This window comes from Crocodylus siamensis, chromosome 7, assembly GCF_052110815.1.
Source record: "Crocodylus siamensis isolate JL-2025a chromosome 7, ASM5211081v1, whole genome shotgun sequence".
NCBI lineage: Eukaryota > Metazoa > Chordata > Crocodylia > Crocodylidae > Crocodylus > Crocodylus siamensis.
This window is the reverse complement of record NC_143401.1, coordinates 6499236-6513484: the sequence shown is the minus strand read 5'-3', so window position 1 is coordinate 6513484 and position 14249 is coordinate 6499236. Positions and strand designations below refer to the sequence as shown.

The 14249-nt window shown below is 47.9% G+C and overlaps 2 protein-coding genes across 4 annotated transcripts in view; one reads left to right on the top strand and one right to left on the bottom strand.

Annotated features, from left to right (window-relative positions):
* The window catches only part of SMAP2 (small ArfGAP2), a 32770-nt gene extending 29417 nt beyond the window's left edge, over positions 1 to 3353 (top strand). For both annotated transcript variants that reach the window (XM_090057942.1, XM_090057943.1), the window contains 2 exons: positions 295 to 617; positions 2109 to 3353. In XM_090057942.1, coding sequence (XP_089914068.1) covers positions 295 to 617; positions 2109 to 2234 — 449 coding nt within the window. In that variant the 3' untranslated portion in view covers positions 2235 to 3353. The remainder of the gene's footprint in view (positions 1 to 294; positions 618 to 2108) is intronic.
* A 9487-nt stretch (positions 3354 to 12840) lies between these two features.
* Positions 12841 to 14249, bottom strand: part of RIMS3 (regulating synaptic membrane exocytosis 3) — a 56571-nt gene continuing 55162 nt past the window's right edge. For both annotated transcript variants that reach the window (XM_090057952.1, XM_090057951.1), the window contains exons 6-7: positions 13970 to 14109; positions 12841 to 13053 (exon numbers count right to left, since the gene is read on the bottom strand). In XM_090057952.1, the coding sequence (XP_089914078.1) occupies positions 12841 to 13053; positions 13970 to 14109 (353 nt within the window). The remainder of the gene's footprint in view (positions 13054 to 13969; positions 14110 to 14249) is intronic.

Here is a 14249-nt window from a genome sequence, read left to right as displayed (position 1 = left end):
TTTCGAGCAATGCACCGTAACCGAACAAACTGCTCTGAAATGTCTAGTGCCACACCTTGGATTCATGTGGTCCCTTTTACAATGGATGTGGGCACCTCCTTGACTCGAGTATCAAATGTGCTGCTCATGGGATGGGCCTTCTAAAGGGGCCTGATGCAATGCTGGGTGAGTTTGGCCTTCTGCTCCCTACTACTGAGACAAAGCACAAGAAAACTGAGTACAATCAAGTGGGAGGGCACGTGGTGGACAGCTCCAGGTTCTTCCTTGCCACTCATGTCCCTGTCCTCTTTGCAGGTGCAGTGTTCATGGCCCCTGCTCAGGTGACGTACCCTGCAGCCGCGTACAGTGGTTTTCCAGGCGTCACTCCACCCAGCAACATGATGGGAGGCATGATGGCACCGCCCGTAGGAATGATGCCACAGCCTGGCACTGCAGGGATGGTGACTCCTATGGCCATACCAGCTGGATATGTAGGTGGCATGCAGGCAGCCGTCATCGGTGTTCCCAACGGCATGATGGCCACGCAGCAAGCTGGGTATGTAGCGGGCATGGCAGCAGTACCACAGCCAGTGTATGGCGTGCAACCAGCACAGCAGCTGCAGTGGAACCTAGCTCAGGTGAGAGGGTCGTCATCATCTCATGATCTGGGGGCTTAAACATTTCTTTCACCAAAGCATCTGGCACATAATCTGATTCTGCCAGTGGCATGGAAAGAAGATGTTCCTACTTGGAGATGGGCAGCTTCTTTGGAGTGTGAGTAAGATGCTGACAGCCTGGAATAAACATGGGTGTCCTGGCACTTAGTCTAGAGACTGGACCAGGCTGTTTCTGCTCAGATTTCTCTGATAGGATGTGAAGTCGGTTGGCTTTTTCAGCAGGTAACAGCTCTTTTGCTGCCTGGAGCAAATGTACAGGCAACACTGGAATAGAAATATGCATGTTTTTCTAATCTCTAGGAAAGTTTATCCACATGGAACTTACTTTAATGGAGCCCAGTTATGGATGAGAACGTGTTGTGATTGATCGTGGCCTAACTGCTGTAATGAGGGAGATGACATACAATCTGTACCTCTGTGGCGGGGATGGAGTAGATCAGCCCAACCTATTTATGTGGGGGGTTACCCAAACAGTCTGGTAAGCAGGGGCAAAATAGCAGGAGACATTACTTGAGTAGACTGAGTTGCTGCTGTAGATAAGCCAGCTTAACTAGCCCATGTTGATGCTCGTAGCTCTGATGCCTATTTCCAGGCTTATCAGTTTGCCAGAGCTTGTAAAACGAACACCTGCAGAAGCAACGTGCGTGACTGATTCTTCCCGTTTAAAGTCTATTGCTGCATTGCATCTGTCACTTGGAATAGGCTCAGAAAGGGGTGATACTCCCGTATTGGTATAATTAGACTGGGACTTGGTCTGGGTATAGCAGTTCGCTGAGCCTGTGTAATTGGATTGAAAGTAACTCAGTCTAGCCTCCCTGGGCACCTAGGAAATGAGATTGTACTGCCTTGATTTTAGCCTTGCTTTGTAGCAAAATCTCCATTAAATCGAGCACTCGCAGCTAATTTTCCTGCAGATGGGGGGGGCTAGAGTCCTTCATTGTCCTTGGGTTGCACTGCTTTCCCCATTTGCCTCTGGAAGGCACATGCCTGGTAAAGCACTGTTGCATCTACTTGATGCGAACATGTGCCATAGTACTTTGATTGCATAGCAGGTTGTGCCCCACTGATGTAGCTTGCTCGGCTGTTCCACTGCAGTCTTAGCAGTTGTATCAGTGCAGCTGATGAAAGCAAGGGGTGCTGCTTCTCACTGCCCACACCCAATGCCTCCACGGTCCTGTGCAGCTGTTAGCTGCAGCTGTGTGTGACCCCCTGCCCCCTGAACTGTTTTGCAAACCCTCATTTCTGCGAGGGCGGGAGGGAGGCTAGGAACCCGACCTGTGAAAAACCCAAGTTCTGCTGCACCGCAGGTCAGTGGCATTAAGCGCGTGCTTGAAGCCCAAGCACGTACCAAAGTACTGTTCTAGGCTGGAAGCCTCAACTCGTGTCTGGTTGGTATTGGAATGGCTGCCCTGACTGACCTGGCCTTGATTTGTCTCCTCTCCTCCTCCTCAGATGACCCAGCAGATGGCTGGGATGAACTTTTATGGCGCTAATGGCATGATGGGATATGGACAGTCAATGGGCGGAGGAAGTGCCCAGGGAAGCAATCAAACCCTCAGCACTCAGATGTGGAAATAACCCCCCCTGCGTTCTGACCACTTCTCTGCCTTCGTTTTTTTTGTTTTTTTTTTTAACTGCTCCATGAGACATTCAGGGTTTTGGGGGTTTTTTTCCCTTTCTGATGCTCTGCTCAGCCTGAGCCTCTCTTTCCATAACTGAGACCCATCTCTGCCTTGTTTGCTGTCAATGCTACAGCGAAACCTCAGTGGCCAGAACACCACTTGCAGCTCCCCTGCACTCTGCACAGTCAATGCACACTCGGAGGGGCCATCTCTTCCCCCTTGAGCACACGCACGCAGCTTCACTAATGCTTCTGGGATCGTCTCTGCAGTCAGAGAAAAGGACATCCTGGAGAAATCGTGACTGAAGTAGTGGATTGAGTATTTAGTACTGTCTGCACTTACAGGCCTTTTTAGAGATCACTTAAGCAGTGGTACTAGGTGGGAGAGGGGGCAGGTCGCTAATGAGCCTTTATTTGGTGCTGAGGAACGGGATTTTAATACAGCCCAAACCCTAAGGGGCAAGAGAGTCTTGCCACACCTGCGTTTTTCTTTTCCTTGCTGTGGAGTTGTCTGGAGCCGAGGCCTTGCTGGGCTTGGCTGGTCAACCTTCATTGGAACCAAAGTCATTTTTGAAGGCCCCTGCTGTGAGCAAGCGGGATCTCCCACGGCGCGGGGCACAAACCGTTTGGAATGTGAAACTTGCACTTCTTCAGAGTGGCTTTTTTTTTTCCCCTGTCTAATCTGTGGTGGTGATGTATTTAAAATGAGCAAGCAAACTTTTAATGAACTAACCAAGAGAATTTACTTTATCAAGGGCCAAGAGCTTGTCGTTAAGCTTTTTCTTACACTTTAAAAAGTGATTCTGACATCCTAATTTATACTTTTTCATATTGCTTTGTTTTGTTTTGTTCCTATGTAAGCCCAGTTCCTGGCTATCTCCTGACCTTCTGGTCTCTAAGTATAGAAAAGTGGGTGCGTCAGACTTTTTTTTTTCTTTCTATCACATCCACATCCCTAGAAAACATTCGCTTGAAAGACTTCATCAGTGTGAAATAGAAAAAAAGTGAGAAGCTCTCGGTTTACTTTATCCTGTGTATATGTAAATTCCTTAATAAAATATTGCAGTGAAACATCAGCTGACTTCATAACCTTGTTTTGCTTTCTGCCTATTTCATTCCAGGTCTGAGGTGCAGGTGAGACGGCGAGTTAATCATGTAGGCGCACGGTTTGGATTCATAGTTGATTAGTTCAATCTCCTTTTTATTCTTCAGTGGGGATATAACCAGGTTGTACACTGTATTCTAGTCCGGAAATTTATCTGAAGGCCCTGTGCTATAACTTTGTCTAGCTGTGTAACATCATATGTTAACCAGAGCTGTCAGTTAATTCACACAGGGTTTGCCCTTTTAGTTGAGAGAATAATTATTCTAACTATAAGAGTGTTCTGATTATTTTGGGGGGTTTGGTTTTTTTGATAGCAAATCAAGCAGGACTTGGAAACCTGGTAGACACAGTGGACCTGCTCAAACTGCAGCAAGTTACAAAGCTCTAGCTCCATTCTCCTGATCGGTGTTTTGATCCAGAACTGAATTCAAACAGTTTTTGTGATGATGCAGTGGAAGAATGGCTAGTCCAGCATGTAAAACTCAAACTCTCTACTTCATTTGTTAATAGGGTGCTAAACATCTAACTGATGTATATAGGCTCTGGAAAAGTGCCCTCCTAAACTTCTTCAGAGGACAGGTACTGCAGGACTGAGGACTGGCAATGTCCTGACTCTTACTATGAAGAATTTTTTTTTTTTTTTCCCCAGTGCAAGTGTGTTGGGTTTGAAAGCATCTACTGCTATAACAAAGCTGGCATAGTGGACAGGAGAGGAGTGATCTAATATAAGTCAAATCCTGCTCATGCAGTACTGCCTCATTAAGGAGGGTACCCCTTTTGGCTCTTATAGGAAAACTATTTCAAATGGTTACCTTCTGCTAAATCCTGCATCCCTACCAAGCACGGGGTGATGAAGACATGTACCTTGGTAAGAATAGCTTTTGCTGTGTTAACTGCCTAACAACAGTTTTACGCCTTGTAGCTCAGGTTAACCGATGACTGCATCGCAGTCTTCCCAGGCTCTAATCAACTTGATGCATGCCTTTGACCTTGGCCATTCCTCTGCTACATTATGCTTTCTTCCCCATCCACCCCCAATCCCCTGCCTTCTCAGTCATGCAAAGCCCTTTACTTGTCGTGTGGGGTCAGAGGTGGAATGTCTTGCATAAGAAATATTCTGCAATCCAAGCACAGGACAAGCGAGCAGTTTTCAAACTGACTTTTAATCGTCTTTACTTGCTGCCCGAATACTGTACATGCAGGTAGAAGCCAATGAAGAATGTGAACATCTCGCTCTTTGTTTTTGTTTAGTTTCTCCTTGGAAAATTGGCTAAGAATATCTTACAAAATAGCGTGCACCCTCCCGAGTCATCAAGTCTTGCTGCATATAAACCACAAATATACAAGGAGTTTTACGTTAGGAAAGACCACGCACATATATAAAACATTACATAGCACAGGTAGAAAATTGCCATTTGCTTTTGAAATCTACTACTTTTCTCAAGTACCCATCACAAGCCCATCCCTGTGTCTCCAACCATGGAATGGGAGTGAGAATAATTCACCCCTTCTGTGATGATTTTTTTTTCCCTTGTCTAATGTCAAGTTGTTTGTTTCTGAATCTGTCATTAAGCCAAGAAGCTTATTTCAGAATGGAAAACGAGGGACATAAGAGCTCCATCAATAAAAGCAGCCAGACCTGACCTGTACTAGCTAAACTGCTTTCTTCCCTGCAGGATAAATGCCCATCCCAACCCTGAAGTGCACCGGTGCTGTTACAGATGTTAACTGCTCTCCTTTTGACTTTTCAAATGGAAAAGTTTATAAAGCTTGCTAAAGACCGTAAGCACCTCTGGTATCTGCTGCTGAATTGAGTAGAACTAACACATGTCTACTATTTAAGTTTTGTACTTATAGGAATTTGAGGCATTTCTGTTGCTGGGGGTCCAATTTCCCTCTTAACTACTGTTTCAAATCGAGGGAAGGTAGTGGTTTTGGCTGGCTTAATTAGTTTGGAGCAAGGGCCATGCAATCTGTTACAACAGAAGCACCTTCAGTTCAAACAGCTGGAAGGCTGCAGCAATCCAGTTAGCTTAAAAATACTCATCTTGCTTTTGGCTTCCCAAAAGGGAGCTTAGCTCTAGGAACTGAGCTGCTCCTGGTCATTCATGCCTGGCTGCGCAGCATTAGGCTTCCAGCAGATCTTCAGGAGCTGCCCAAACACTTGCTGAACATTGGACCCAAAGATGTCCTTCCTGCTCAGGTGTGTTAATAGCTCCTTAAATCATCTCATTTCCCTTTTAAATTAGGAGTCTGGCCAAGGTTGAAAAGGATGATCTACCCTTACTTAAGCACAGAGTGAGGGTGAGACTTCTCAAACCCTGCAGTTCACTGGAAGCAAGAGTCTTGCCTTTTGCTGACACTTGTGCTCTTGGGTATTTACAGGTAGATGCTTTGGGAAAATCTCATCCTTGGTTGCTTCTTTACCCTTTTTCTTCCTTAAGTAAGTTTGTATAGCTGAGCTATAAGCTCCTGAAAATAATGACAGATTCTTGGGTGTCGGGCACGGCTACAGCGGCCCACGTACTTGTTTGTATTACGCTGTTTTGAGGTGGGGAGTAGGACGGCACGATGGGGGGAGATTTTATTTAGCTTTTTAACTGCATGAAAAGATCAAGCCCTTTTAAGAAAACAAGGCCACCAACTTCAAAGTGCTAACGTTCGAGAGGCATTCGGTGCCAGAATACCTGGCCGGTTGGTTACAGAAGAGGGTAGTGCAGCTACCTCCAGAGAAAAATAAAAAAAAGATGCCATTTCCAGCATCAAAACATTGCTTCAAGATCCTTGCTATAAACATTAGGACACAATCTTCCTTTCTAGCAAGTGCTGGGACGTCTTGTCCGTATCCAGTACGTGGACAATTGCCCCTTGAGGAACAGACAGGTCATCTGCGACGCTCCCTTTTCAAATTGAAGTAAAACCCCTCTGCTTCCTCCTAAGGCTTCCTCTTTCCACCTGCACTCAATGCAAATACTGTAGGGAGGGAGCAGGGTCCCCAGGCTCCCCCTTTTGTATAGCTGCTTAAAAGCCCTCAGATCTCACATCTGAGCCATGTACTTCTTTGCTGGCCCTTACAAATTTAAAAAAAAAAAAAAAAAAAGGAAGAAACTTTGCCGGATGAGGGAAAGGTTTAACAACCCTGTGTGCCAAAATAAGGGTAAGAGAAAAGGTGCTAGACCTTTTAGAGAAGAGGTGGAAGAATGGAAACCTCAAGGCCAATTTTTGCGGCAATGGTGTGTCGTCAAGCCGAATTATCCCACGCTCAAGAGAGCCTCAGTGCTTCTTGTATCCCTTACCCTTTAGCTTGGCAATTGTTACCCAGTGTGACAAAGCAGGAGCAGACCCAGAAGCACAGGCTTTGGAGCAGACGCGTTGATGAATGCCCCAACACACCTGCCCTTCATCACGGACATCTAAAATAAAAACCGAAACAGTACAGCGCGCTGAACTAGTTATAAAAACGTGAGGTATACTAATGATGCGAGTGCCGGAAGGGCCGAGTACTTGCACTGCTCAGTGCATCTCAGTGGCGGTAGTGTTGTCCTGGGTCCAATGTCCAGGGAAACGTGCTAGACACATGATCGGGGTGGAGAGGATTGGTTTGGTAAAGGGTGTGATGGTTGCCCGTATAAACAGTGAGACGAATGGTCAGCCCCTTTACTGAACTTGCTCTCCGTTCTCGGGTCCCGTCTTCAGAGTCTGTTTATTCCACAATGTACCGTTGCCACTTGATGCGACTGGCCGAGCAGATAGCTCTCCTCTGGACGTTGTTGGAGTAATAGGATTTCTGCTTTGTTCTATACAGGATGCCAATATTTATATTTCCCCCGCTCCCCTCCACTCTAGTTGCTAGTGGCCGCGTGCACGTCCAGGTTAGCTTCGAAGCAGGTATTTTCCTGGTACTAGGAAGCTTCCCTGCAGGCTGCCACAAGTGTAGCATACAACAGTCTTCAGTACTTGAACCTCTAGCCAGCTACCTGGGTCCTAGCATGTCTTTGCATCTCCCACTAGCATAAGACAGAAGAAGACCTCCATTTGAAACAGCTTCATTAAGAGCCTTTTAAGACCGACACAACTGGCAGCATCCCCTACTGCGCCATGTCACAAGTTGCTAACCGTTACTGGAAGGAGAGGAGTGATTTTTTTTGTTTTTCCCAGCATGTACATCTCTAGACACTAAGTGCTCACAGGAACTAGAGAAACGTGGCAACATATTTCTGCTGTGGGTGATGGAAACGATAGCAGCCGTGCTTGGGATTCAACCGCTAAGGAGCACGGCGGCTAAAAGCATGTAAAAGGCTGGCGTTTTTCAGTATGGGAATGCATCAAAAGGAGCGCCTGGATGTGTTCACAAGCCACCTGCGTGGGCAACTGCTTTGGGTTTGTGTTTGAATCAACTGGAGATCATTGGAAAGGGGATTATTTGCCTGAATCAAAACCAGGCCAGTGCTGTTTCTACAGATGGTCTTCCGCTTAAAGGCCCCTAGATTACATGCTGATGCTACGTATTCCGGCAGTCACCGATGCAATTGAGACTGTTTCAAGGCATTGGAAATACATTCTCACGTGTGCATGCAAGGCTGGAAATAGTCTTTCAAGAAGCTGAGCAGATCAGATCAATCAGCGAATGCAATCCTGACCCCAGTCCTTTAGCTAATAGTTTCCGTCTTCTCTCCAGAAAACAGATGCGTTTCGTATACAGATGAACTGTTTCAAGTGCCATGTCCAGCACTGCTAGCAGCGCCGGGGATGTGGTTAGGGGTGGAGTACTTGTTATAATCTCAGTTGCACGTGGTATTTTCTGGTCCAGCTTCGGGGATTCTGAAATCAGCTGGCAAAAACCGGGATGGCTCGATGCCTCCTTTGATTGTTTTGCAAGACCAAGCCTCAGCTCCCACCACATTCATTAGTACCTTTGCAAATGCCATGAAGCTGACAGCATTGTAATATGTTGTCTGGTGAGGGCCCACCCTTTGCTCTCGCTGTATGGATTGGGGGTGCCGGACAGCAAGTAGCTGCTAGACGACTGCATATACTAGCAATAGGGCCTTAAGCGCTGATCTGCTTTAAAGCATCTTCACAGCATCGCCTAAAAGGAATGGGATTAAACAGTACCAGTCGTGGAATCGCGTCACATTCTCTTGCTAATGGTTCGTGTAATCCTGCCCTTCCTTTCATTAAGGGTCTGTGAAACTTGTACAGCAAAACACAAAGCTTCCCCAACAGGCCCTGGCTTTACGGTTGCTCACAACCTTAGAGCAGTCCATGCTGTTTGTGTGAGTGCTTCCAGCTAGCCAATTCCTAATTGAGCTACCCAATTCAGCTCCTAGACTGTAGGCAAAGTTTCACTCCAGACCTAATTATGGCCAGTCGGGCCTATTGCTAGCTTCCAGCAAGCCTAGAGCCAAGGCTGAGTTTGCATCAGAGCCGTGCAGGGTTGCTCTTTATAGTGCATGGTTGCAGCTGGCTTTTGTTTGTAATTATTTGGGGTGGAAGATATTAATGCTGGGACTCAAGGGAAGTCGTTTAGGCAGCTCATCCTTGTAACTACCATAGGGTGCCCGGGGTGAGATCCTGATGTCTCTTACGCCAGCACCGCTCCTCTGACCTCAGCTGCGTCGCTTCTGTTGCCCACAAAATCAGCATTATTGCATAACTCGGTGCTGTGCATGTCTTGCGGCTTCCTGGGGGCCGGCTACAAAGAGGCAAAAAGAGACTGCAGGCAAGTTCAGCTTAAGACAAGCCAGAGCCATGGGTGAGTTTTGCAACCTAGACAGATGTGGAATCAGTCTTACCTGCCGTAGGGGCTCAAAACACCCTAGCCCTGATTGTTGCTGCTGTGGCCTGATCTCCCTGTACCCTGGCCAGCCAAGGTACAGGCTCTCTGGGGGCTGCCAATCTTGGTGCCCCTCTTAAGTCCACCTGCCTCCCCCTAGTTAGGCTGCTGACACAAGCAATCCCCCGGGAGAGGGGTCGGTATCCTGCCTTGATGGAAAAAATGATTGTGGGGTGGAGAGAAATGCCTAGTGGTAAGTAATGTTCAGTCAAATCGTCTGTCCTTTGCCAATCGAATAACGCAGACGAAACGCCCTTTGCAGTGGACCAGTCCCTCGAGCCCCTCGGACAAAGCCTTGCTGTCCATTGGGTTGTGTCTTCTGTTTTATCATGTGCAGAAAAGCCGGGTCGAGCCTTTTGTCTGAGTGAGGAACGTGTCTGACCCTTGGTCTCATGCAAGAGGAAATAAAAGTTGCTGACGTCACAATGTAAACACGACACACTTCAGTCTTTCTTTTTTTGTTTGTTTTTTGCAAACACCACCCCCCCCCCCCCCCCAAAAAAAAAAAAAATCCCAGGAGCCTCTGTCCAGAAGCTCCTGAAGGTGAATGCAAATCTGTCAGGCCAAAGATGCGGTGCTGAGAGTGAAGCATCGAAAGGTTTGAAGGGGTTTCAGTCTGTCTAGAGGATGGTGTCAGTCACCTAAAGTCCTTGGCCGGGTGGCTTTGTCTTGCCAGGCCGTCTTGGTCAGCAGAAGGAATCGTCCCCGTGCTTTGCTTTCTGGTTTTATAGACTTCGGTCTGTACTGGAAAGGAATCTGGAGTGGTATTTGTTCTGATCAGAGCGAATTGCTTTCCCTCCAAAGCACGGTCTTTATTCATTAGAAAATCACAAAGCCACAGTGCTCGGGATTGTCCCTGGAGGTCCCAGGCATCTCCCTTGGAGCAAAGCGCTTTTGTCTCGGTGCTCGATTTTCTGCTGTCAGTGTGAATGGGCATTTCCAGCTGCTGCTTAGCAGCGGACCTCTTCATACGTTGTTGTCTCCTCGTTCTTGGTGGGCTACAGCTGTCCTGGAAGAAGTGGAGGAAGAAGGCTTGACCACTTCAGCTCAAGCAAAGTGCTGTACCGGGGGGAAATGTCCCGTGGAGTTGGAGGTGTCGCATCCCTTACGTTGGTGATGAAGAGGATGGGGCTCTTTGTAAGGCTGTTGATGCTCACGGGAGCTAGGGAGAGCCAGCAAAATCTGCTCTAGCCAGTCCAAGCCAGCGACCAAAACTGCCTTTAAACTTTCATGTCAGCTTTTTCTCTGCTAAAATCAGACCTAGTCATTGCTTTAGCAAAAAAAAAAAGGCAGGCCTTTTCTATCACTCAGATGATGTTAGCCTGGAGGAAGTAGGTAGTTCCCTTAAGTTTCCCTCTTTAGACACCTTCCTTCATGTGTATGCAAAAATCCAGCGCTCTGGAAGAACAAAAAAAAAAAAGAAGAGTCCAGCCAGCTCACGTGGACCTTGAGTAACAGCTTCGTGCCCTGGAAGAAACTTTAAATTTTTGTCTTCACATTCTGCTAGTTCCAATGACTTGGGCGCAGAATAGACTCCCTCAAAGGATCTGCCTGAGGTTAACCATACTGCGGTCCAGCAAGTGGCCCTTAGGTGTGAACCCGAGGATCGGCGCATATTGCTTGCACTGTCGCCCCATCCAGCATAGCAGACAAGCTGTGATACCTTAGGAGATGGGGACTGGGGAGCATTCAGAGTCACTTGTGGCTGTGGTTAGCCCCCTGCTCACAGCTCCATTTGGTTTGGTAAAGTTGAAATCCAAAGTCCAGCAGAGCAGCTGAAATCCCTTGGCGCAGCATTGTAGAAATCGTGGGTGGTGGTCACACAAGACAACCGCCGTGCGGTAGGAAGTTGCCAGCTAGCAATTTCCGTTTTGTAGAGAAGACTGTTTCATAGTGGACTTCTTTCCTTTTAGGTTCATCGGTGTTTCTCTGTGGCAACAGGTTCTGGTTACTTCATCTTGGCTAATAATGCAAGAGGAACTGTAGGCTGTGTCTTGTGCTCTGTACATTGCGAACTGCTCTTCTTGCCAAAAACTAAATGAGTGAGTAACCCCAGCTTTCATCTTAGCGGATTTGTCTCAAAGACTGAAGGTCGGAGCTACCCCTTGTCCCCCTTCCAGTCTGATGACTGATCCGTCTCTGGTTTTTGGAAACTGATCCTTCAGTCCTTTTATAAGAATTTTTTTGTTTAATGAAGAAACTGCAGTTTGTAGTGGTGTCTCCCCTGAGTATTTTCAGCAAATTTCATTAGGCACCTTCATAAAAAGCTTCCGTAATTCTCAGTTTTGCTACAAGAACTGGTCCACTTCAGGAACCAGAGTGCTGCTTAAAAAAATAAAAAGGAAGTAAAACAACTCATCGTTGTCATAAATTGAAAGCATTTAGATTTTAGTTTGTTCTTTTTATTTATTTATTTTTTTGTAACCTATCCGTCATCCTAATTCCAGAACAGCAAGGGATGCTACTGAGATCTTGCCCCGTCATGTACCGATGAGTCGAGGGTTGGAAAAAGGTGCATTCTGCCCATCTTTCTGGTAAGCCCCCTGCTCGCTACTTGCAATTCAAGCAACTGAGAGTGGAAATGCTCAGACTTCCAGCCGGCCCTCATGCAGCTGTCCACACACAAGGAAGAGATTGATAAGGAGCCCAGTTCCGCCATGGCTGCAATTTTCCCTTTTTCCATCACCTTCTCCCCGTTTCAGTTGCCGTGCGAGGCGTCACAACGTCGACACTTCGAGAGGGGAAGGGGAGAGCCTGCCCGCTCATTTTAAAAGGCGACACGTCAAGCGAGAACCATCTCGGATGTCGGTCAAATGCACCTTGTTCTTCCCTCTCCTCTTGCGGCAGTTGCTTATCGTAGGCTACATGCTACCCAAAAAAAGAAGCGTTCAACAGAACTGCTTGCACAACATTTCGCGATCCATGCCAGGAAACTAAGAAACCAGGAAGCAATGATGGATGTTTCCTGCGGGGTACGTAGCATGTCCCTTGGAGATACTGCAGAGTGGACAAGTGGGTTAAATTAGCACGTGGCAGGCTACATAAGATCATAAGATGCTACATTACTTGAAAATAAATTAGTAGTGCTGACTTGGATCTTTTTTTTTTTTTCTTTTTCCCCAAAAAAGCTACCTTTTTCCTCAAAGGAGAAATTTAAAATTGAGGGAAAACAAAACCAAGTTAGCATGCTACTTGCAGTCGGGTGGAGTGAACCGGATCAGAGAGGCTCGTGCCAGGTTTCTGGGTGGGAAATCCATGGCGTCGTTGGACTCCCGTTCAAAAACGACTCGATGAGTTGCCGTAACAGTCTTGGGGCTGGTAGTCACAGGACTTGCTCTGCATCACAGGGTTTTTCTTGGGTTTTTTTGTGGGTTTTTTTTTTTTCTCTTGATTCTCCTTTTTTTTCCCTTCCCGTCCCTGTGCCCTCACTCCAAATTCCCCCTCCCTGCACGTCGGGATGGCGAGGTCGGTGAGGAACGCAGCGCGAGAGCGTGTTTGTTTTGGGAAGGGGGGAAAAAAAGACAGAATATTTACAGCTGTTCCACAGAAATGTTTTGGTAGGTTGAGTTGCTTTCGTCCCCGTTCCCCCCCGGCCTCTCCCAACAGCCCCGATCCCCACCCCCTACGGACAGGAAGGACTCGTGGAGCTTTCTAGAGAGGACTGGGAGAGGCGGCGGGTGAGCGGGCCGATACTGGAGTCTGCCAGCGAGGAGGTGGGGAAGAGTTTGTACCAGCCTGTGACCATGTTGGACAGGTCTAGCTCCTCCAAGACGATCTGCGCCATCCCCATGAAGCACTTGTGGTCCATGCGGCCGTAGTCTCCCCACACGATGACCTGAAGGGAAGAACGGGGGTTAGCTGGGTTGACCTGTGCTTATGAGGAAAGCCTGGGAGAGCTGGGGTCATTCAGCCTGGTGAGGAGAGGAGGGAATGGGTATTTGGTAGGCGACATCCATTGCAAAAACAGTTGGTTGCGAAGAGGGCCAAGATCAATTGTAAGGGGCTCAGATTGCAGCAGGGGAGAGTTCGGGTCAGTTATTGAAGAAGAGCTTCCTCCCCACAAAGGTGGCTGAACTCTGGAGCAGATCGGCTGGGGAAAGTGTGGCGTCACCAGCACGCGGTGTTTGCAAGGGCATGCTGGGCAACCGGTTATCAGGGATGGTTTAGACTGGGATGGTCCTTGCGCAGAAGGATGGACTAGACATGACCTCTCCATTGCCCCTCTGGCCCTGTGTTGCTCCAAGCCTAGGCAGGGCTCCATACCAGAGGAGGAAAGCTGGATAGATCTGGGGATTTTCTTGCCCTTGTTCCTCCCATCCAGCAGTGCTTACGTGGGGGAAGGCAGGCAGGCCCTTCCATATATGTACCCGTTGCCATTTTTTGTTGGGCGGGAAGGGTGGGCCTAAGACAAAAGCAGTGGGTTTCATGGTTCATGGCCTTGTGCATATATCTAAAAGAGACTGGATGGAGGGAAAGGTCAGAAGTCCCTCCATCCCAGGGTCAGTGCCCCTTTAGGCATAGCAATGCCACTCCAAGGCAAAGCCGCCATTAGGACTTGTGTTGAGCCAGTGGGACTAGGGTGAGGGGAGGCGACTTGTCTAAGTTCATGGAGGGGCAGAGCTGCAGATGGACCCCAAGCGTCCCAAACTGCCAGACCCTGTTCTCCCTCATCCCTGTGAAGGAGTCCCAGGTTCTCCGGTGAGGCCTGCCTCGATGCTGTCCCAACTCCCCTTGCTGTACCGCTACTTCACCTGCAGCACTTTGCCCTGAGGGCCCTCGTCAAAGAGCAGGGCCTGCTGATACAACGGGTCACAGGTCTTCTTGGCTGTCTTGGTCTTCTTTTTGGCCAAGCAGGCTCCGTTCTCCAACAGATAGACTTTAACATAGGTCGCTGCATCAGCAAAAATAGAAAACAATGAAGAGAGAGATGGAAAACAAGCTCTTGCCATCATCGATGGCAACCACTGGTTTTGGCCCTCTTTTGCAGTGGGGAAACTGAGGCACACTGCAGCGCATGCCCTGCACTATAGT